Source organism: Epinephelus moara, chromosome 3, assembly GCF_006386435.1.
Source record: "Epinephelus moara isolate mb chromosome 3, YSFRI_EMoa_1.0, whole genome shotgun sequence".
NCBI lineage: Eukaryota > Metazoa > Chordata > Actinopteri > Perciformes > Serranidae > Epinephelus > Epinephelus moara.
The window spans coordinates 16,252,716-16,273,629 of record NC_065508.1 but is presented as its reverse complement, the minus strand read 5'-3'; the positions used below and the strand labels follow the sequence as shown (position 1 = coordinate 16,273,629).

At 40.2% G+C, this 20,914-nt stretch overlaps 4 protein-coding genes across 4 annotated transcripts in view; 2 read left to right on the top strand and 2 right to left on the bottom strand.

The window, feature by feature from the left end:
• The window catches only part of bud13 (BUD13 homolog), a 4,533-nt gene extending 3,784 nt beyond the window's left edge, over window positions 1-749 (top strand). The window contains exon 10 of the mRNA XM_050040270.1: window positions 312-749. Within this exon, the coding sequence (XP_049896227.1) occupies window positions 312-405 (94 nt within the window). The 3' untranslated portion in view covers window positions 406-749. The remainder of the gene's footprint in view (window positions 1-311) is intronic.
• Window positions 750-1,899: 1,150 nt separating this feature from the next.
• On the top strand, window positions 1,900-3,309 carry snrnp35 (small nuclear ribonucleoprotein 35 (U11/U12)). Its single transcript, XM_050041286.1, has one exon. It carries the CDS (start codon window positions 2,051-2,053, stop codon window positions 2,756-2,758), a length of 708 nt encoding a protein of 235 aa, XP_049897243.1. The 5' UTR covers window positions 1,900-2,050; the 3' UTR covers window positions 2,759-3,309.
• Window positions 3,310-3,461: 152 nt separating this feature from the next.
• On the bottom strand, window positions 3,462-7,300 carry si:dkeyp-69c1.9 (uncharacterized). Its single transcript, XM_050041287.1, has 5 exons — window positions 7,201-7,300; window positions 6,880-7,052; window positions 6,270-6,365; window positions 5,290-5,563; window positions 3,462-5,208 (listed from the first exon to the last, which is right to left on the bottom strand). Exons 2-5 carry the CDS (start codon window positions 6,974-6,976, stop codon window positions 5,118-5,120), a joined length of 558 nt encoding a protein of 185 aa, XP_049897244.1. The 5' UTR covers window positions 6,977-7,052; window positions 7,201-7,300; the 3' UTR covers window positions 3,462-5,117.
• A 2,152-nt stretch (window positions 7,301-9,452) lies between these two features.
• On the bottom strand, window positions 9,453-18,623 carry LOC126388319 (5-hydroxytryptamine receptor 3A-like). The gene is made up of 9 exons (XM_050041377.1): window positions 18,472-18,623; window positions 17,863-18,023; window positions 17,707-17,751; window positions 14,778-14,884; window positions 14,310-14,479; window positions 13,053-13,213; window positions 12,444-12,654; window positions 11,558-11,767; window positions 9,453-10,735 (listed from the first exon to the last, which is right to left on the bottom strand). Exons 1-9 carry the CDS (start codon window positions 18,524-18,526, stop codon window positions 10,461-10,463), a joined length of 1,395 nt encoding a protein of 464 aa, XP_049897334.1. The 5' UTR covers window positions 18,527-18,623; the 3' UTR covers window positions 9,453-10,460.
• Between the last annotated feature and the right edge of the window lie 2,291 nt (window positions 18,624-20,914).

Genomic DNA, 20,914 nt, shown 5'->3' with positions numbered 1-20,914 from the left:
TTGTTTAGTGGACTAACTTTGCACTTGAAGTATGCCCGTTCACTTACGTTTTAACAGGTCTGACGCTACTATGCGCCCCGGCTGTATCTAGGCTAACGGCTAACATGCTAACTATTATTTTTATGTCACTAGTCACTTGAAACAAATTTAGGACGATAGGAGACAGGTTGAAATAAACCAAAATTTCCCTTTAAATTGAACCTGTTTGGGTGCGTTACTGAAGGTTTGCTTTGGTGCATCAAATCAAAGATGGAGTTGAGGGTGTGATTGGTAGAATTAACCGTGGGATTTTATTTGTATGTGTCTTGCAGATCAAATGGTTTTGAAAAGAAACGCTACTCGCGAATTGCAGATAAAAAGGCTGGCCAGGAGGCAGCGTATAAATGGAGCGTGGAGGACATGTAATGGCAATCAGGAACTGATGGATCAGGAGCGGAGCTGAGGAGCAGATGGCTCATCCTTACAGTTGGACAGAATATGTAATCAATGCTGTTACGACAACTGCAGATTACACACATCTACTGAAGAGAACTGACTTTTTTGAATAGACTGAGAAAAATTTTGTTCAACTTTCAATGCTGTTTAATACTGTACATTAGACATCAGATTATAGTAACTTGATAAAACACAAAAATAACTGTACATAGCAGGGAAGTGACAGCGTCTTTATCATTTTGTAATAACTGAGTCTTGTGGAGCCAAAAAATGTTTTTCACTGTTTTATTAAATCATGTTTTTTTTAAGTGTTATGCCCTGTGTCACAAGTGTTCACACACAGAAATGAAATTCTGAATCCACAGGTATAGAGTTGACATTCAGTCATTTCATGTTATGGAGCTTTAGTGTACTTTGGTGCACTGAAAAAAGGGCGGCACGGTAGAGCAGTGGTTAGCACTTTTCACCTCACAGCAATAAGGTTTTAAATTTAAGCCTGCCACCCGGACGGGGACCCTCTCTTAGATTAATTGGTGACTCTAAATTGCACACAGGTGTGACTGTGAGCGTACATGGTTGTCTCAGCCCTGTGATAGTCAAACTGTCCAGGGTGTACCCTGCCTCTCACCCAGTGTCAGGTGGGATAGGCTCCAGCCCCCCCACGACCCCAACAGGATAAGTGTTTACAGATAATAAATCAGTGAATGAATGAATAGTGCACTGAACAAAATACAGGTGAGATATATATATATATATATATATATATATATATATATATATATATATATATATATACATATAAGTTTGTAGTTATTGGATAGGATTAGGGTTAGGCTCTGTAGACCCTGAAGACATTTAAACATAGGTTTATATAGTAGGTGGACCTTTAGTGGGGATTGTTAAGTCAAACTTCTGTTTTGAAGGTCAAGAGAGACCTTCTAGCCTTAGCTTTTAAGACAATATGAATAAGAAGTCCCTAAAAGTACTATGGATTAAATCATAACAGTCAAGCTCACCACTCAGCAGATTATGACAACTGAGCAAACTCCATTCACTGATGAAGATTGTGGTTTAATGATCAGAGGCTCTCGAAAAAAATAGTTTGTGGGCCTTAAATTGGGATCATTGAGTGAAATTCGAACTTTGTATTTCAAACACTTAGTTTACGTGTGTGTTATAGATGACACTGAAAGCACCTTGGGAAATGTTCCGAGTATATGGGCACATTTTCTGTTCCAGAACTAACAACACTACAATATAATGAGGCTCATTTAGGTATATATATATATATATATATCAAGTTTGAGATTTACTGCTCTGGTTTCTGGCTTTGAGTGAGAGTAGTTCATACAAATATTGACTGAACTTTCCATAACTTACATTTTAACTTAGGTCACGTTCCCCTTTAATTGAGTTAGGAACCTTAAAAGGTGACGGACCGGAAGTCGTTTCACTACGGAATGTTTATATTGTTGCACGCGCATGCTATTTTCTGTTGGGGTGAATTGGAGGAGTGAAACATTCAGCGGGATTAATGGGGGTCTGTAGCTAATTGTTAGTTAATGTAGCGCCTGTATTGAAGAAGGAGACCTTTGTAACTTTATTTTGGAGGAACATGGTTGACTGGAGTCCGATAGCGAAGGTGTACGACCCGCTGAAAGCTGGCAGCATCGACGGCACAGACGTGGAGCCCCATGACCGGGCGGTATGGAGGGCTATGGGTGCCCGCTACAAGCCCAACAAAGGCGTCGTGGGAGACCCGCTGCTCACCCTGTTTGTGTCCCGTCTGAACCCCCAGACTACAGAGGACAAACTGCACCAAGTGTTCTCCAAGTACGGAGACATCCAGCGGCTCCGGCTGGTCCGGGACATCGTCACGGGCTTCTCCAAAGGATACGCCTTCATTGAATACAAGGAGGAGCGGTCGGTTGTCCGGGCCCGCCGGGACGCCAACAAGCTGGTGGTGGATCAGCACGAGCTGTTTGTGGATTTTGAGCAAGAGAGGACCCTCAAAGGGTGGGTCCCCCGGCGGCTTGGTGGCGGGCAGGGGGGGAAGAAAGAGTCCGGACAGCTGCGGTTTGGTGGCAGAGACAGACCTTTCCGTAAACCCATTAACCTCGCGGTCGGTCCGGTGCATGAACGGGGAGGCGGTGGTGGAGGGAGGGAGTGGGATAGACAAGGGGTGAGGGACAGGGAGGACCGGGACCGACACAGAGAGGCCGAGTGGGGCAGCAGCAGAGGGAGGAGAGATGACTGGGACAGAGGCAGGGAGAGGGATGACCGCAGACACGGAGACAGGAGCAGGCACCGGGACAGGAGATGAAGCCCATATCTTTAACACCGGAGATAATCTCACCCCTTTTAAAGGTGATCTGTGATCCGTCTGTGACGGATGATTGATCCACAGTCCAGCTGCCTGCCTCCAGTGGAGGAAGTTTATGCCAAGTGTGCAGTGAAGAGGAGTGTCAGCTCACTTCAGTCAAATTTGCACACAGGAGACTGGACTAATAGACAGACTAAACATTTCAGTCACAGAGCACATTCTTATGTTATCATTAATTCGGGTCGGGTGTGGAATCAGGGCTGCAACTAATATTGTTTTCATTACCAGTTAATCCTGATTTTGTGTAGGAAATGTCAGAAAAAAGTGAACAATGTACATCCCAGTTTCTCGAAGTCCAAGTTGATCAATTATTTTTCTGATCATTGCAGCTCTGTGTGGACTGACAAGTTTTCTGGTTGATACTCATCCAGTTGCACTGTATGGTAATGGGATGTCGATCTGGAGCTGCCTTTTTCAGCTCTTGAGTATTTCTCAGGGAAATCTGACTGACATGAAAACATGCCTTTTGTAGTGTAAATTCAGCGACAACAACAGTGTAACAATTCACCAAGGTTTAAAAAAAAAAAAAATGCACCGTAAATAGAAATGATTGACTTCTCAAAAAAAATTTTTTTTACAATATGTGTGTTTTCCAACCAAGTGAAGCCTTATAAACTTTACAAAACACAAGCTTTAAAAGCAGAATCTGCAGCTGAATACACAAAATGTCATTATTTTTACTACCATCCACAGAGTGCACAAAGTAGATCAGATTGTATCTGTTGCACATTGTCTCTTTTCATAAGTACAACAATTCACTTTATGTTTTGAAATCTTAAATATCACAGTGTTGAAACACTGTAAGATTTTTTAAAACAGGCAGTTTACCAATGTCGCCTCTCTGTGTCAGTGGTTCTCAAGTGGTGTGCCATGGGATTTTCTGACAGCCACACATAATTATTGCAATATTCAACTGCGCCTCTACAAAGAGTTATGAATTATTTTTTTAATCAGTATGTTGTGTGCACCCATTTCCAAATAAAGAGGCGAACTCTACCCAAAAAATGTGATTTTAATTTAATTTAAAAAACCTTCACAGGACCTTCTTGTTGCCGTTTATGCGAGGGAATTATAAGTGTGTGACACATCACTTTATCCTACATTATTTCCCTTTTAAATGGATGTGTTAATGGTGCTTTGGTGTGATTTTAAAATGTTTAACATGAATTCTTGAGTCATTTTGTTAATTAATATTCCATGAGTGAAGTTGGTTGTCAGCTGTTATTTGATATAAGTAAATAAAAACAAACATTCATGTCATGATAAGAGTGATGACACGGGTTATAGAGTCTATTGTGCCTTGAGATTTTGGCACCCTTTGGAGTGCCTTGGGCACAAACAGTTTGAAAACCACTGCTCTATGTCATACATGCTTTACTGATGAAGATTTTTAAAGTGTCATACTGGGTAAAAAGCCACCGATGAGGATTTGTGCAACACTGACTCCATACACAAGGGCAGAAAACCAAATAAACCAAAACTAATTTTAACACAATGGTGTCACTTTTCATCTTCCTGGTTAAAAAATTAAGATTTTATTCTGTTACTATGGGTTGAATTTTGCTCGATGAAAGAAGCAGTTAAATGTAATTTCTTGTATTTTATATATTGTTCTGCCACTAGTAGGTTTGCTTTGTAATTGTAATCCAACATATTAAGCTTCAGCCAAATGTCAAAGGTCACCAATCTGGATTCTAAAAGTCTGTCATTTGCCATTAAAACATGTTCAGATATTTCCTAAAGCACTCATTTGTGTTTGAACTTACATTTTAATGCTGTCAGAACAGAACAAAAATGCATAAAGTCATATACTGAATAGCATATCTTTAAACATACATAGTTTGATTTAAAAGTTATCTAGCTCAGCTGTTTGATTCCCACATCATGTTTCAGCCATGAGTCACTGGGTGGGTTGTTTTCACCCAAGCTGACTGCATGTCTGCCTGAAGTCATCAATAGGAAATGTTAAAGTCATTTATTTTTTTAAAAAAAAAAAAGGTCTGGTGTTAGCATTAGATTATCAAGTCTTATCCTGTGACTCTGTGTCCTGGACACATCATCAGTCTATTAGCTCATCAGACTGACCTGCTGCTGGGAAATTCATCAGATGTTATATGAGGCGAAGCTAAATGTGAGAAAGGAGTTTGTCTGAAAGGAAGTGACTCCTGAGTAACCCTGATGTAACAGAGTAAACAAAAGCAACTAAAGAATCTGATTATAAAAACAAATGTGTGAGATTGATAGGGTTCAATAGCCAGCTGATTGAATATAATAACTTTAAACATGATTGTTTTTGACATCATTTTTTCTCTCTCAGCCTCCCAGCACTCCTGGGATCCATCATGGGCCAAACGGGGTAATGCTCTCTCTGCATGGTGCTAAATTCGATCCTGTGAACAGAAACACACACACTGATGAGCTGCTCTACATTCAGCTGTAGCACACTGTGATGTCGACAACCTCACTCTCACCTGAAGGCAGGGTTGATGCCGATGTTGTCCGGCTGTGGGAGTGCAGGTGTTCGCCTCCTGTGGCAGGAGGACGGAGGAGGGAAATCTTTCTGATACTGAGACTGCATCTCTGTCACGTCTGATTCATTTGTCACTGCTGTCTGATCATGGTCGCCCTCTTGCTCGTCCTCCCCTGGCTCCCCGTCCCTGCTGCTGTTTCCTCTTCCTGTTTGTCTTGAGGATGTGGGATGAGAACGGTGAGACCCCTGTTGTGTGTGCGGGGCGATATGATCACCTGAAGGGTAATGACAACATCAGTAAGGGTTTCATTTCATACACCGTAATGGATAATCCTATGAATCTTTTTTTCAGCGTGTATGGAGGCAACATCTGGAAAAAAAAATTAGAAATCCTTCTAACTGTTGTTGACACATCCCAAATGATTTTCCCTTCTTCAAGTCTTCTACTTTCATATAAGTAGAAGAAGACTTAATATAAAATTAGTTAAACCTGGAGAGCACCATCTTCTCCCAGTGTCAAGTATGTTCTCCCTGCGTTCCACCTCTCCCTTCCTGTATGCCAGCTAGATGAAATTGTGTTTAAATAGAGTTTGAGCATCTTGCAAGAGGACTGCAGCTGAAAATTAGCCAGCTGGCTAACACTGGCACATTTACAGAAATGTTGATTAATGTGCTTTGTCCTTATAAATAAAATAAATTAAATTAAATGATAATGTGTGGGCACCCTGGTCCTCCACATTGGACCTTTAAGCGTTAGTAACTGTATTGTTATTATTTCATTTTAATGACCGTATGCCTGATTAAACCATTACATAAAATAACTCAGAAACTCACTTTCCTAATCTCCACCCACACATACACAGCTAAAACCTCTCCAAAACACACACATAGTACATCCATTAAACACAACACATACAGACTCACACCTTATCTTAAAACAGACAATGAGTTTACTCTCTAGGCTGAGATAAGACAGCAGACCTTTGCCTCTGTCTTGTTGTGAGACGGATCTGAAGCAGAAAGCTTCTCGTGATGTGGTCTCCATCTTAGCGGGAGTGTCCGGGTAGAGGAGAAATCCTGGGGAAGTCAGGACAAACCAGAGAGGGTGAAAAGTGCTCTTTAAAAGTGCCTGATTACAGGAATTAATCAGGCACTTTGAGAAGTCAAATTAGGTCAGTGTTTGTAAATGCCTTTCTCTTTAACAAACTACTTTGGAGTAGTTCCAGTCAACACGTCACTGCTGGACTAACTTCACTTAACATTTGCTGAACTCCTTTAAATCAGGTATTTTTTATTTTAGTGTTTGAACTGGAAAAACCCCAACCCAATAGTGTATCCTTGTAAAATATAGTGACGTCAGCTGTGGGCCCAGTTACTTTGAACCCAGTTAAAATAACTGTATAGCAGTGATGCTGAAGTCGTCTTCAAATCCAAACAGCAAACCAAATTTATTTTTAAAACACCATGGGGAGCACTTATCCAACATGAGCCAAAATGTATTTTAACAGAAGAATAATCTAGGTGGATTAAAGTGAGAATGAGTCATCACAGAACGTCACAAACTCTGATGTCTGATGCTGCAGACATTTACCTGCCACTGCCGGCGGTTCCCCCCTGTAGGTTCGACTGCGCTGAAAGAATTCATAGTGGCGGCGGGGGTTTCGTCGGTTGGCATTTTTGATGAACATTTTGTCTGTTGGCTCCTAGCTGTGCTCTTGGCACCACCAGCTGCTGTAAATCTTTCAGCTTGTGGTGCAACAAATGCTGTAAAACAACCACAGGTTTGGTGTGTTCAGTAGAAAGTAGACACAACTGCCTCAAAAATATCCCATTATATACATTATTTGTATTTTTTAAAGCTAGTATGAAGCCATAAACAGTTCTGAGAAGAGGAAGTTAGTGTGTTGCTTACCTTACAAGTAGAAAAACACAAGTTGTGGTACAGTTCTGCAGTGTTTCCCTATACTGTCTACATTTCTCTGTACTGTGTGTATGTGTGCAAGGCCATACAAAGAGCTGCTTAAAGCTTGTTTACTGCAGTAGTCATGGTGTTCACTTCTTCTCCAGTGAGTGACAGATACAGTAGTTACCAACTGAGACAATAAAGCAGCCGGGCCACCAACAGAGAGCTGAAACATGGCCCTGTATGAAAGGTTTTGAAGTAGGGCTGATTTAACAGGGGGGAACAGAAAAAAAAAGAGACACTTCTCAGAAAGCCAGAAGTGCCGAGCTGAGCCTTTTTCAAAAGGAGCCATGTCTAAAATATCAAGTCTCGCATCAGCGACTCAGGTAAAGATGTACAGTAGCGAGTATAATGATGAGCAGTTGTGTTTATTCACTCGCACCACGCTGTCAAAAAAGAAAAAAGAGAAAACATGTTGTCTATTCAGTGGTTGCCCTGGAGCACTTGGCCGGCGCTCAGCAATGCTCTGTGTCTCCCAGTGTTCAGCTGGCATCAATCCCAGCTATATTCCTGTCACATTAGAGGGCCTGTTTCAGCCTGTAACTTCTCAGTAGACAACCTTATACTTGTACTTGTACATAAATCATTTTACCTAATATATTCAGAGGTATTCTCTGATGAGAGTGTTTCTGCAAACCTGCAAATCACTTCCATTCATTACATAGTAGTCTTCTGGGTAGACCAGTTTGTGTGTGTTGTGGACTGAGGGAGGTTGAGTAGTTTTAACTTAATCTGTCATGGACTTTCAAGATTGATAGTGCATATTTTCACCAGAGTATGTGACTGCACTTCCTGAAGAAATATTATAAAATGAAACAGTGATTCCAGAGAGAAGCAGACAGAGGGGTCTACAGTCTGTCTTTGAAGGATATATCCAGGATGTCAAACTGACTCAGCAGTGACAACAGGTTAAAAAGACAAAGATAGTTAGAAGCTAAAGCCGAACTATAGGCTACAGATCACAGTGTAAAAGTGAACCACCACATCACTGCTGATCGCCACACAAGACAATGAATATAAAGGGAAACTTTGCTGATATTGAACCAGCTGTGTGGCATCACAGTGTGTGCAGATGAGCAGTGTTTGGCTTCACCCCTGTGCTTCTGCCAGCACTCGTACCCCGCCAGACGGCCAGGGATCTCCGGGGGAAGTCAAACAACATTCATCTGCACACACTGTGATGACCCACAGCTGGTTGAATATCAGCGAAGTTTCCCTGCTTCCCTTCACTGGTTCCTGTACAGCAGGGTCGGTCTTTTTTCACTATTATAATCATTAGAAAGCAAAAGCAGCATGTGTATACATTCAGTAGGCTATATCTTCAGTAGCTAGCTAGCTAACCCTACACTATCATTAATACACGACGTGCCCCAGACTCAACATTTAGCTCCAAATCCACAAAACCAGCCTGAAAACTAAGGAAATCTGAAACGATTGCATTAAAGTCAATGGAGCACAGTTGTGTTGTTGCTGGACTCTGGTCTGAGTCGGCCCGATGCTACGTTATGATTGGCCAGTCTGCGTCCGGGGATGCAACTTAGCGAAGGGTCAGTTAGATAAAAGATTAATACCTGTCTTTTAAAAAAGTATCTCGTTCATGATTTACGTATCCACTTGAATCCCATACAAAAGACCCTGCACAAGATTTAAGTCAGCTCCTAAATAGACATTTCTGTCTGTGTTGTTTACTTATCACTCACATTCACGCATTCAGAACATTGTTTTACCCTCTTTTCTTGAAAAGCGCCTGGACAAAGCCTAAAAATAAACATGTTTAGGATGTTTATTTCTCTGATATTGTTACCTACTTTGAAAATGGACTAGCTGAGGCTTCAAGATATGGCCCAAAATTGTGTTTTTCAGCTAGTACCTCCCAGCTCTAGTCATCTGCAGCATCTCAGTGTGTTGAAATTTCTTTAATTCAATAACAGAAGTGCTTACAGTGACTCTGATTGTTGTTGAGTGTTACCTTTCAAAAATGGAACAAGGGCAGCTTTCAATGAACCTCAGGTAGGCCTTGGATAGGCATTTTAGGTGAGTTTCAGTGAATTTTAGGACAGGTTTACGATTTTCAAGTCTGCCCTGAAACAGATTACAGTATTCATACAGACACTGAAATACGTTTTGTTCATTGTAATCGTTCCTTCAGTTCATCTTTCACTAGAACTACAAAGAAAACTAAGAAATACTACAACATGATATTATTCATTTCATTTTGTCTTTATTTTATTCATCTTTTTTTCAATATTTGCCAAAGATACAGCAGCATTTTACTTGTATTTCTTACAAAAATCTGCAAAATTTAAATACGTAATGTTATGTCTTAATTAAACCCTCAGAGACACCGGAGGCCTGTACAAAGCAGGATTTGGAGTAAGCGAGGTAACTTCAGGGTTAACTCTGGGTTTTCAGTCGTACGAAGCTGGTTCTCTTTTTACAGAGTTAAATCACCATGGTAACTTATGCTGAATAGTTAACCTGCCCTGGAGCAGGTTAACTTCAGGGTATCAGATCACAGCCTGTCAACACCCCGACCTCTGACTAATCAGATCACTGAAGAAAAAAGTGTCCATGGACGATATCATATGAAGTATCCTAATTCATTCATGGTTGTGATGATGCTGCTTGTAATTAACACCCTCACCTCTTTGACATGAACGCGCTCGTGGCTGGATAGGAAAACCCAGAGTTGATTGAACTAGCTGATAACCAGCTTTGTAGTACCGGTTATCCAGATGGACAATGTTAGGGTTAGTCAAGCCAGATAACGAGAAGATATCTTGGGTAAGTTGAACTGGCTTCGTAGTACAGGCCTCAGATGTCATCACCTGCCCCAAAGATGAAGTGATTACAGAAGAAGAAAATACTCTCATTTGCTTCGTCAACTGCTCCTTCCCTCCCAACATCAACATTAAGTGGACAAAGAATGACATATAAATAATAGTGGAAGATCATTTCATCAAATGCATACCCAATCCTGATGGGACATTTTATGTGTTTGTCCCAAAGGTAGGAGAAATCTACGGCTGTGCTCATGTCTCCTGTCCTCTCCAGAGGTGGATGCATATGTTGGCACAATAGAGTCCAGTGTGTGTATACTGTATTCTACTTTTATTTTTTCTCATTTTGTCTTTATAACTGTATAAACAGCCAACCTGCCATACTTTTGCTGATGATCAAAACAAGCATGTGTGATTAAGCTCTCCTCATCATGAACTTACATGTGAGCTACTCAAGGTCCAGATACATACAATGGTGATTAAGCAGATCAAGATGAAAAGAATGTACAAGCCGAATAGCAGACGGTCAATAACAATCCCCATCATTTGCCATTCCTGTGACATATGGTTCCCCTTGAAGTGTTTGTCCACGTGGTGGCGGATGGCCATGAGATCTTTGCTCAGCTTTCTCAGTTCATCCAGAGCTGGCTCATGAAGGGGTGTCACAGGGGGTGTATCAACAGAGACACTGCTGATATTCATCGCTGGATATGTAAAAAAAAAAAAAACAACAAAAAAATCAAGATTGGAGTTAGTGTGGTGCATGGTGTGACACATTGTTTAAACAACAGACAGCAATCAGGGCTTGACATAAGCACTCACACACTTGCCAAATGCAGGTAGAGTTCAGCAGTGGTGTGTAACACAGTCACTCTGACTCGCCACTTTGGTTGGTGGCATATGTGCATGCAGATTTATGTCTTTAATGCAGAACCAAAGTCCACAAACAAGAGTTCCACCCTGAATGTTTTAGCTGTCCTCTGTCAGCAGCATTTGCTGAGGTCAGCATAATGAGCTCATTTTTGTGTGTGGCCGTCCCACTGTGGCGGTCGCAAATTAAACACCAGAGCTGGAAGACCTGCCTGGAGGTTCCCAGTCAGCTACACTGACACACAACTCACCTGTTTACATTTAATTAAGGCCTAAAGTTACTCATATTTAAGGGCAGGCTACTTTGAGTGACAGGCTGTCTGCTGATAGTGTTGTCGTGTTCTCAATCAGATCCACCCCTCGCTCCTCAAAGGCGCCAGCCTCTCACCCAAATATAATCACATCTAGTTCCAAATAACCAAGATGGCAACATCCATAATGCTTTACTCCAAAACAGGAGTCGACAAACCCATTAGCGACGTCACAGCAGCTATGTCCATTATTTCTTCAAATCATTTTTACAAATTACTGTTTCCAAGATCAAGAAGACAGAATGAACATTAATGCTCTATTTTCTTATACAGTTAATATCATAAGAACTTTGTTCAAACAAACTTTATACAAAATTACAGTAAAAAGAAGATCATTTATTGTACCTCTGGCAGGTGCATGAGGGGACATTGCGACGCGGCGGTTCCTCTTTGCCTGGGGGACACAAACAATAACAGCTAGATATCGTAACACGAGGACTTTGAGCCAGTTAGGCATCACACCGTGCTGGTCACCACTGAGCTGGATGTTAGTGATAAACACTGTCTCCAACAGGCTTGCCACCATCAGAGCGAGGCTGATCGAGAAGAAAACATCTGCAGGAAACACAAAAAGGGTGGAAAGAAATAAAGAGACTCTTTCATTAAAAATGAATTCATTAAGGGTGGGTAACAGATTTCTTGTAGCTCACATGTGCTATCAGAGAACCAGGGTTAGGGTTGTAGCATCTCTTTCAAGCATCTGCTCGATATCTTGTGATGCCGATATATGAACACATGTACAGTATTACAAGATTCATTTCATTTAGTTAGAACGTCCACTTAAGGAGGTTGACTCAAGTCTGCATGTGCCGATGTTGGTGTAGTAATGTCTTATGTTTAGCAACAGAAGTGTGAGGTGAGACCAAACTTACACACTCAGTTGCCAATGTACTGGTTATGGCTACTGGTTATCAGTCCTGCAACAAATCCTCCCATCACAAAGGGTATAATGTTCAGGTCTTGGTGAAGGTGTTTTAGAGACAGTTCAACTGTATGTTGATATCGGAGGATGTAGTTCGTGGGGCTGTTACATTGACCTTAGTTAAAATTACACTCTGACTGAGCAAAATGCTTCAGAGAGAACCAGCTTTTCAGAGGGCAAGGTACTAATAATGCAGCAAGGCATCTGGTCAAGAAGAAACGCTAGTCTAAATATAAAAGAAAAAGCATGGCCCTCATCTCAATATGAGGTGTAGTTGGCTAATTTAAAACTATCACAGGTGTCACTCACTCATGAGAGGTGTTGAATTTCCAGTGACAGGCAGCAGATCGTTCATGAGGAGCAAGAAAACGGTGTAGCCCAGGATGAGGGTCATCTTGAAGGAGGACCGGTCCACACTATGGGGAGGCAGCAGGAAGCTGAAGAGGTCCAATGTGATGAGGAAGCAGCTGGGCATCAGGAGGTTTACAACATAGAGGATTGGCCTACGTCTCAAAATAATCTTAAGATAAAACAACAAGTTTTTAGTGAGAATTTACAATATCAGTCTAATTACCATCACTAAAATAGACTTTTGCCAAAAATATTGGCCTTTACAAGCCCCTGTGAAACTGTGTTGCAGTTTCTGATGCTTTTTGGTGGCCCCTCAGGGATCCATCATTGGCCCTCACATTGTTTTCTGTTGACATGCTTCTCCTATGATAAAACATCCACAAAAACATCCTCTACCCTCACTTCCTTAAACTCAAAAATGAAAGAAAGAAAAAACTTTCATGTTGGCATTTTTAGCATGTCCTATCAATTTAATCTTTCCAGGATTAATCACATAAATAATTAAAATCAATGCTGAAAGGATAAATGATTCCGCATGTTAATAAATGATTACATAAAATAACTTACATAGTATCTGATCTCAGAGTAGCTTCCAGCAATTATGTTCAAGGTTCTTGGAGTTCCTATGATATCTAAAAGCTCCCACTCCCCTTGGATCTGCATCACGTTTCTAGACTCCGCCAGGATCTCTTCAGCTGAGGAACGTGCAAACATCCTTACATCTTCCACTGGAATACAATTTCAGGAAAGTTTGTCCATGTTAGATGCTCAGTCTGTGTGAAGTCATGCACATGAGTAAAGCAGAGCTGTCAAAGCTGAGTTTGTAAATGTTACGACCTGAAGATATTTGAATTAATTTATTTAATCGTACTGAAATTTTGGCTTGACTTGTGTAAAGCATTTAGTTTTCATCTTTGGAAATGCATAATTAGTGCAAAAAACAACAACAACAACCAAAAAAGTAATTAAACTCTTAAAATCAGAAATGAAAATTTTGATTTTGGTATTTTTAAATGTAAATTAAAGACCTATCTTTTTTAATCTGGATTTTAATGTGGAGTAACCTTACAGTTATGGTTATTTTTATGCTATTTTATGTATTTATTCACTCTCTTTTTATTCTGTGTGGAGTTTTAATCATTTGTTTTGTTAGTTTGTTCTGTTTTGGTTGGTTTGCTTTTTTAATATTTTACTGTCTTGTGCCTGTGTAATTCCAATTTTGCCATGTGAAGCACTTTGGGCTGCATGTTTGTATGAAAGGTGCTATACAAATAACATAAATAGTTCGTTAACATTTATACATTATGTTTGCATGTCATTATGTAGCGGAAACTTTATGTTTCAGCAAAGCTGTGGTTAACTAGGCACAAAAACCACTTGGTTGTGGTTAAAAAAAGATCATGTTTTGCCTTTAAGGACCCCAGTTGGGGGGCACAAACCTGATAGGAAATGCACTGATGACTCTGTCAAAAACTAAAAAGTGTCCAAAAAGCCACTGGACAGACTGCAACCAGTTGCTACAAAACACCTACGTTTGGGACCTAAAAAAAAAACGCGATGAACACAGCAATGACTTGCTAAATCACAACATTGTTTCTGTGTTGGTCCAGAACAGTGGTCTGCAGCTTAGCAGGCGTATAGCCTATGTGACACGCCATCCATCAACCCCTCCACTTCCCGCTGATAAAGTCAGCTTACATATTTAGTCACTGTACAAACATTTATATGATACATGTAAAATGTAAAAATATAGTGTATTTGCAGAAATGTACAATGCCAAAATTTTCTTCTGGCGATAAGGCTTTGTTTTATCCGCAGACTTACCAAGGTGTAGAAATGGTCCAAAGGTCAGCGAGCAATTTTGGATATCAAAGGGAAAAGTGTAGATTTCTAATCGGCAGGAGGTCACCATTCTTAATGGCCTATCATCATACACACGACCTGTGTTGTATAAGTAGACGTAGGGAATAAAAGGAGATGTGTCCTCATCCATGCTGAAAAGAAATAACATGGAAGTTGAAAATAATAATAATTGTACATTAAAGTAATGAATGTTCTACTCAGCTGACTTTTTCCCTTTGTTTCGCTAAATAACCACCAAATATTTTAAAGTGGTCACAGTTCTTGTTTGTACATAATACATGTAATAATATGTCCAAAAGAAGCATGAAAGATAAACCACTGCATGTCCAACAGCTATAAAGTTGCTGCCATTGTCTAGGAGATAGGGTCTATTGATGGTGTGATTACTTTTGTTTTCTTTACAGAGTACTGAACGTAATTTTAACTTACATCTCCGCAATGATGACGTCTGGGATCCAAAGTTTGTCTCGAGGGACAGAAACTCTTCTAACACCACATTCCTTCTCATCCCAGCTCAGTCCCTCTATATCCCACTCCTACATTAAACAGAACAACATCAGCATGATGTACCACGTAATTGTGCCAGTACATTCTTTACATAGTTTAATTTAAAGCATAAGTGCGCATTGATGACTGTGTGTGTGTGTGTGTGTGTGTGTGTGTGTGTGTGTGTGTGTGTGTATCCGTCTAATCTCACAAACTACTGAACCAGTCAGCCTAATATTTTGTGTTCACAGTTGTTGAAAAACTTGTATTACTGATTGTTTCATATCGTCACTGATTGCTGACTCCTCACTCCTCTTAACCAGCCTGTAGGGACTGCAACTTTTCCAGAGATCACCTCAGCTACATTTTGGTCATCGTCGTGGCTCAAACACTGATATCCATAAAAAGTTTGGTCTTATAATAAACCAGAGCATCTGCAGATTAATTCAATACTCAATGTGTTATGATCCACCAAAGTTAGACACGTTACAAGTTGAAATAGTCCCAGTTTTGACTAAGGGAGGCGGTGGGGGCAATTCCACTGGCCACAGCCCTCTCCAGTCTAGATGCATCATTCTGTCCTCTGCATATGTTGCAGTGCATCTGCTGAACGTGCTCTTATCAAATCCCAAAGACCACAATAAAAAAAAAAACTACTAATAAATATTAGCAAAACTAGAAAACTGGAAACTTCTGGGTTCTGTTTCAGTCATAAAAACAAAAATAACTATCCTGCCTTGGACCTTGGTTGCCAGACTGTGGCAGGGCTGACACATAAGCCCTGTTTCCACCAAGCAGTATGGTACGGTACAGTTCAGTTCAGTTCGGTATGCAGTTTTTCCATTTCCACTGTGAAAAGTTGTGGATGGCACCAATGGAACTGTTCTTTAACATCCCCATTTTTGGTCCCCCCTCTGTTGGGGTACCTAGCACACAGATCTGGTACTAAAAGGTGGAGCTGTGAACACTGCAGTCGGTAGATTGGTCAGTAGAGGACGGTCACTCTGCTCAGGGCTGAGTTGTGGCTGGTTTTGAGGCTCATGTAACCACTGTTCATACATGAAGAGTTTTATTACTGTAACTATAAAATGAAAGGATGTTTTGCTGCCTCTTGCAGCAGCTGGGGTCTGAGAAAAAAAAATTAATTCAGTGGGCCGACTGCTGGCAACTTTTGGGGCAGAGTGTTTACTTGTAATGTTACTCAATGCATGTGTTGACTACGTGAATCCATCAACACACCTTAAATTTCAGTGCGACAACTTTGACCATTCCATTAGTTTTTATATGACATACACTTTTAGTAATGAGTGGATCTTCAAGTGTTTATACAGGTAATTTTGACGTGTTTTATGTATTACATATATTCTAATCCTCAAAAAGCTTCGCGGTTAGTCTTTTCTGTGGGCTATGGCAACACTAAACCACTGCGTTTGTCTAAGCACTATTCGGACGGGATTAGTTTTACATGGGCATGTGGGGTAATGTCACTTTACCACAGGACGTTGGTAATATTAATGGCCGATTAGCACAGGATAAGAAATATCAGTAAAACTGCCGCCGTCCCCTCCTGTCGTCATGTGCGTATGATAGGACTGCCAAAAGCACCATGAAATCGAGTGCGAATATTTTTTAATTAATTTAGTCTGAATAATATTCAAATTTATTTATTAATGATAGGCCTATTCGAATTATCAAATTTAGGTTCGAACTTATAAAAAATATGTAGGCTATATTCGAATATATTTAGAACTTCGAATTTTTTTGACAGCCCTAACACACATAGCCTATTTACTGCTGGTCTGTTCGCACGGGATTAGTGTTACCTGAGGTAATTGTCCGGGACCCTTTTACAGAAGGTAAAAGTCGCGGTAATCTTTACTGACATCATGCGGTAATGATTACTGACATGGCACATTCGGACGGGACTAAAATCTATGGTAATTATTACTTTATCCCACGTACCTATGTAAAACTAATCCCGTCCGAATAGTGCTTTAGAAGGACTAAATGCACCAACCCCAGTTTTTACATAGGCTATCCCATGGAGAGAGACTCTCACTGCAGCCTGTTTTATTATGGTCTGAAAATGTCGGCGTGCAGCCTCGTTCTGAGGACAATAAACAAGGTGCAGACTTCCCTCAGTGTTACCAGTAATGAGGCAATACAGTGAGTGCTGGACGGAGCAGTGAGTGACAACAACCCCGCCCACATTTAAGAGACTTGTTTGTGGTGACAACGATAGGGTCTAGGTACTATGTCTGAGGGGTTACTTTTGGTTTCAAAGGTACCATACTGAAAGTGTTTGGCGGAAATGGGGCTAAAGAGACAGGAAACCAACGCTCACATTCACACCTACGGCCAATTTAGAGTCACCAACTAACCTAGCCTGCATGTCTTTGGACTGTGTGAGGAAGCAACCCATGCTGACACTGGGACGACATGCAGGCTCTGCACGGAGGGGCTCCCCCCACCCCAGGGTTCGAACCCCTAACCCTTTTGCTGTGAGGCGACAATGCTAACCACTGCCTCACAGTGCCGCCCACAAGGAACATGGACACTGTTATTTATTTTACATCATACAACCAACATACACCATCCTGCTCTCATAAATATTCATTAGAACACCAAACTAATGACTGTGTCTTCATATTTGTGACTTGTATCAACAGAGAACAATATGAGGAGTTCCATTTCAAAATGCTATGTTGAAAAACACAATTTACACAATAACAATAAGACATTGTAATGTTTAACATTGTTAAGATCCTGGTATTTGAACATCAATTTACAGACTATTTAAATTTCTGGTATGCCAAAAGATCTTAACGTATTTATAAATAATTTACATTTTGTCAGTGCTCTGAAAACTTACCAGGACTTGCCATAAGAGTGATGTCACGGACTGGGCTTTTTCATTCTGGGGATGAGACATATGATTCTGAATGATCAGTTCACTAATGGTAGTTAAAAAAAATAAGCATGTTTATTTGCAAGCATGAATATATTTTTGTACAACTTGTGAACTCACCACTCCTAAAATTCCCTCCAAAGTCATTCCAACCGAAACATTTAGTGCATCTGTGGGTTTTTTTACAGGTCGCAGATGTTTTTTATTAAATACTTCTCTCTCAAGTGCCTCAAACAAGGATTCAAGAGTTGGGCTGGTGCATCTCAGTGCTTCAGCAAAACCTGAGTTTAATGAGAGTAAGGGGAAAAAATCAAATTCATGAGATAGCCCAAATAGAAGTATTTATTTGCATTTGCTCACACGCAGATCATTCTCTGTATGCTGTACAGAATGGGGTAAGACTTAATGAACTAAATGCATCATATCATGCAGGACAAAGATCAAACTTTTAGGCCGATATCATCATACTGTTAATTTTTTTAAATTAATAATCTTTTTTTCTATTGCTTATTAAATATAAAGTGAGAAAAGACACAAACTTTCAAATTTCAATTTAATTATTTTTCAGCTTAGCTTGTATTTTCTTGTAAAAAATCTCAAAAAGTTAAGATTTCTTTAAGTTTCTCCCGGCTGACTATATTCCAGCTTTTAACAGAGTATCCTCTATTAACTTTCTTTTTTGTTTTGTCAATTTACTGTGGAAAACTGTCAAAAATCTGTCTTTCTTACCGTGAAGCAGTGAAAAACAGATGAAAATGAGCCTGACTGTCTTCACCTCCATCATCTTGTCTGTGTCAGCTGAACCTCATACCTTGTCCCACTGACAGCATTTCCAACTGGGTCACCTACATGTCATGTTTGTCAAAATAACAATGGTGTCATGTCAAATAAAGAAAAAGAGCAAACAGGTGAGTTTTGTTTCCCTTACATTTCATTTAAATGCAAGCAATGTTGTTGTCAACTTTTATTTGGTTTCACTTGTTAGGTCTGTTTATTTTTGGCAGTTTGGCCCACCCCGAACAAACCTTATAAATGCACACTTCAGCATGCAATGGGCCTGCATCAGTAGGCCAACTCAAATCTACTTCATGCACAATACAAAAGGGTCAAGATAAAGCTGCAGAAATCAGATTGAGAACATTAGTGGATGCTGATTGAAACACAATGCATGAAATGATTTCCAGTGTAGGCTATTTTTGTTTTTGAAACAGATGTTAATCAAAAACGCAAAGGAGGAACTGGGAGAGTTTAGACTTATAACATATTCTCTTTTGTATTAGTGCATCATATTACAGAGAAGTACAGTCAGAATCATAGGATCATCACTGTCATCAAGACTGTCTTTAAGGAAACATCTCTTAAGCTTAAGAGGTAAAAACAGATTTTACAATCATCTTTGCTTTAAGATGCTTTTGGGAAATGAGGTCCTGGACTTAGACTCAGGAGAAGGTCAAATAAAAGAACTTGTAGGACAGAGGAACATGTTTACAAGAAACCTCCAGGGTAGAGTGAATACTGTGGACCCAGCTGTTGCAGTATGCAAATATCTGTTGCGTAACTGACAAGTTGGGAGGAGAAACAACAGGAGTTTCAAGAAAATCTCTCAAATATTCATTTCAGTGCCTCAGTGCCCTACAAATTAAATTACCAAGATCATTTTAAATAAAAGAAATGAACACAAAATATCAAATTGTAAAGGTGGACAGCTCAGTGTAAAAATGGAGACGCGTTACTTTTAACTGCACAAATACAACCAACCCTCAGCCTTTCTCTGTAGTAATAACTGATGAGGAATATGAGGAATCACGTTAACAAATAATAATTCTGAAAAGTCCCCAAAATATTTAAAGACAATAATCATAATCAGCATAATCGGGATGTGTTGTATGACTGCACCCGGGGTTATGAAGATGACTAATATGAAGGAGATCTAAGTGCCAAAAAGCAGGCGGTCAATGTTGAAACCCACCTGGATCCACTCCTCCGAGCTCTGGTTTCCACCCAACTGCTGCTTCACCTGAAGGCAGAGGATCTGTAGGTCCCTACCCAGGCTCTTCAGCTCCTGCAGGGCCTCGTCCCCATATAGCTGTCCCTTCTGTTCTGGAGCCTCGCTGTCCTCCAACACCAGAGGGGAGACTTTCATTTCTATTGCAGGAGAGGAGGTGAGGGAGGAGGTGATGGCAGCTTTGACTGTTTGTATGGACTTGTGCAAAGATTTTCTGTATGATGCCCATGCATGAATCAATTAAAACCACATTCTAGGTCTTACATTCTACCTTGTGTGGCAGGATATTGGATGACTGTGACAGGTGGCCCAGGATGTGAAGAACAAGCTAGGGGCCGGAGAGTAGTAAGAGGAAGGACATTCTTCAAAAAAGTACCTAGTTTACAAATTACTTTTGGCTTATCTAATTGTAATAACAAAATTAATTTAAACATAAATGAATGGTTTAAATACTAGCCTGTCTGTACTTTTAATTTTCATGCAACAGATACTTCTCCAGTTTAAACTCTTGTTTAATTTAATTTTTCTTGTACAAAAGTAGACTAGAAACCATCAGAGACAGACACAGGAACACAGTTGTTGTTTAAAATAACATGATTTAGATAAAAAATAAAAGCTTTTGAATTAATAATTTACAGCAATGATGGAGCGCTACATGTTTTTTTTTAAAGTATAATCCAGAGATATATTCTCCCTAAAAGTCACACAACTGTGTTCATCGAATTCTAGGAAGGAGTCTCGCCTTACCTCTGTAGGATCCTTTCAAGGAAGGATTGTTAACTTTGAGAAACACTAAGAGGGTGCATGGCGCCTCACTGGCACCTGTAGCATCATTGACAGATAAACAGCAGCTGGTAAACCCTTATTTCTTTATTTATACACAGCAGCTGTGATCAACTGGTGAAATAATTGGTTTACTCCATTTTACACTGCCTGATGAAAAGAGTGTGAATATCTATCAGTGTTAACCCTCTATGGTACGATGTTGCCATTTGGTAACAAACCCATTTAATTCCTTCTACACACACACAATACCTCCCCTTTTATGATTTAGTGCATTGAAAGAGAGGTGGGGTCCTAAGAGAACCAATAGCAGTGTTTAAAGTTGTCACATTACTTTCTAGAGGGAATTTTGAAGCCCCTTTCTGCAGACCTCTTCACAGGGAG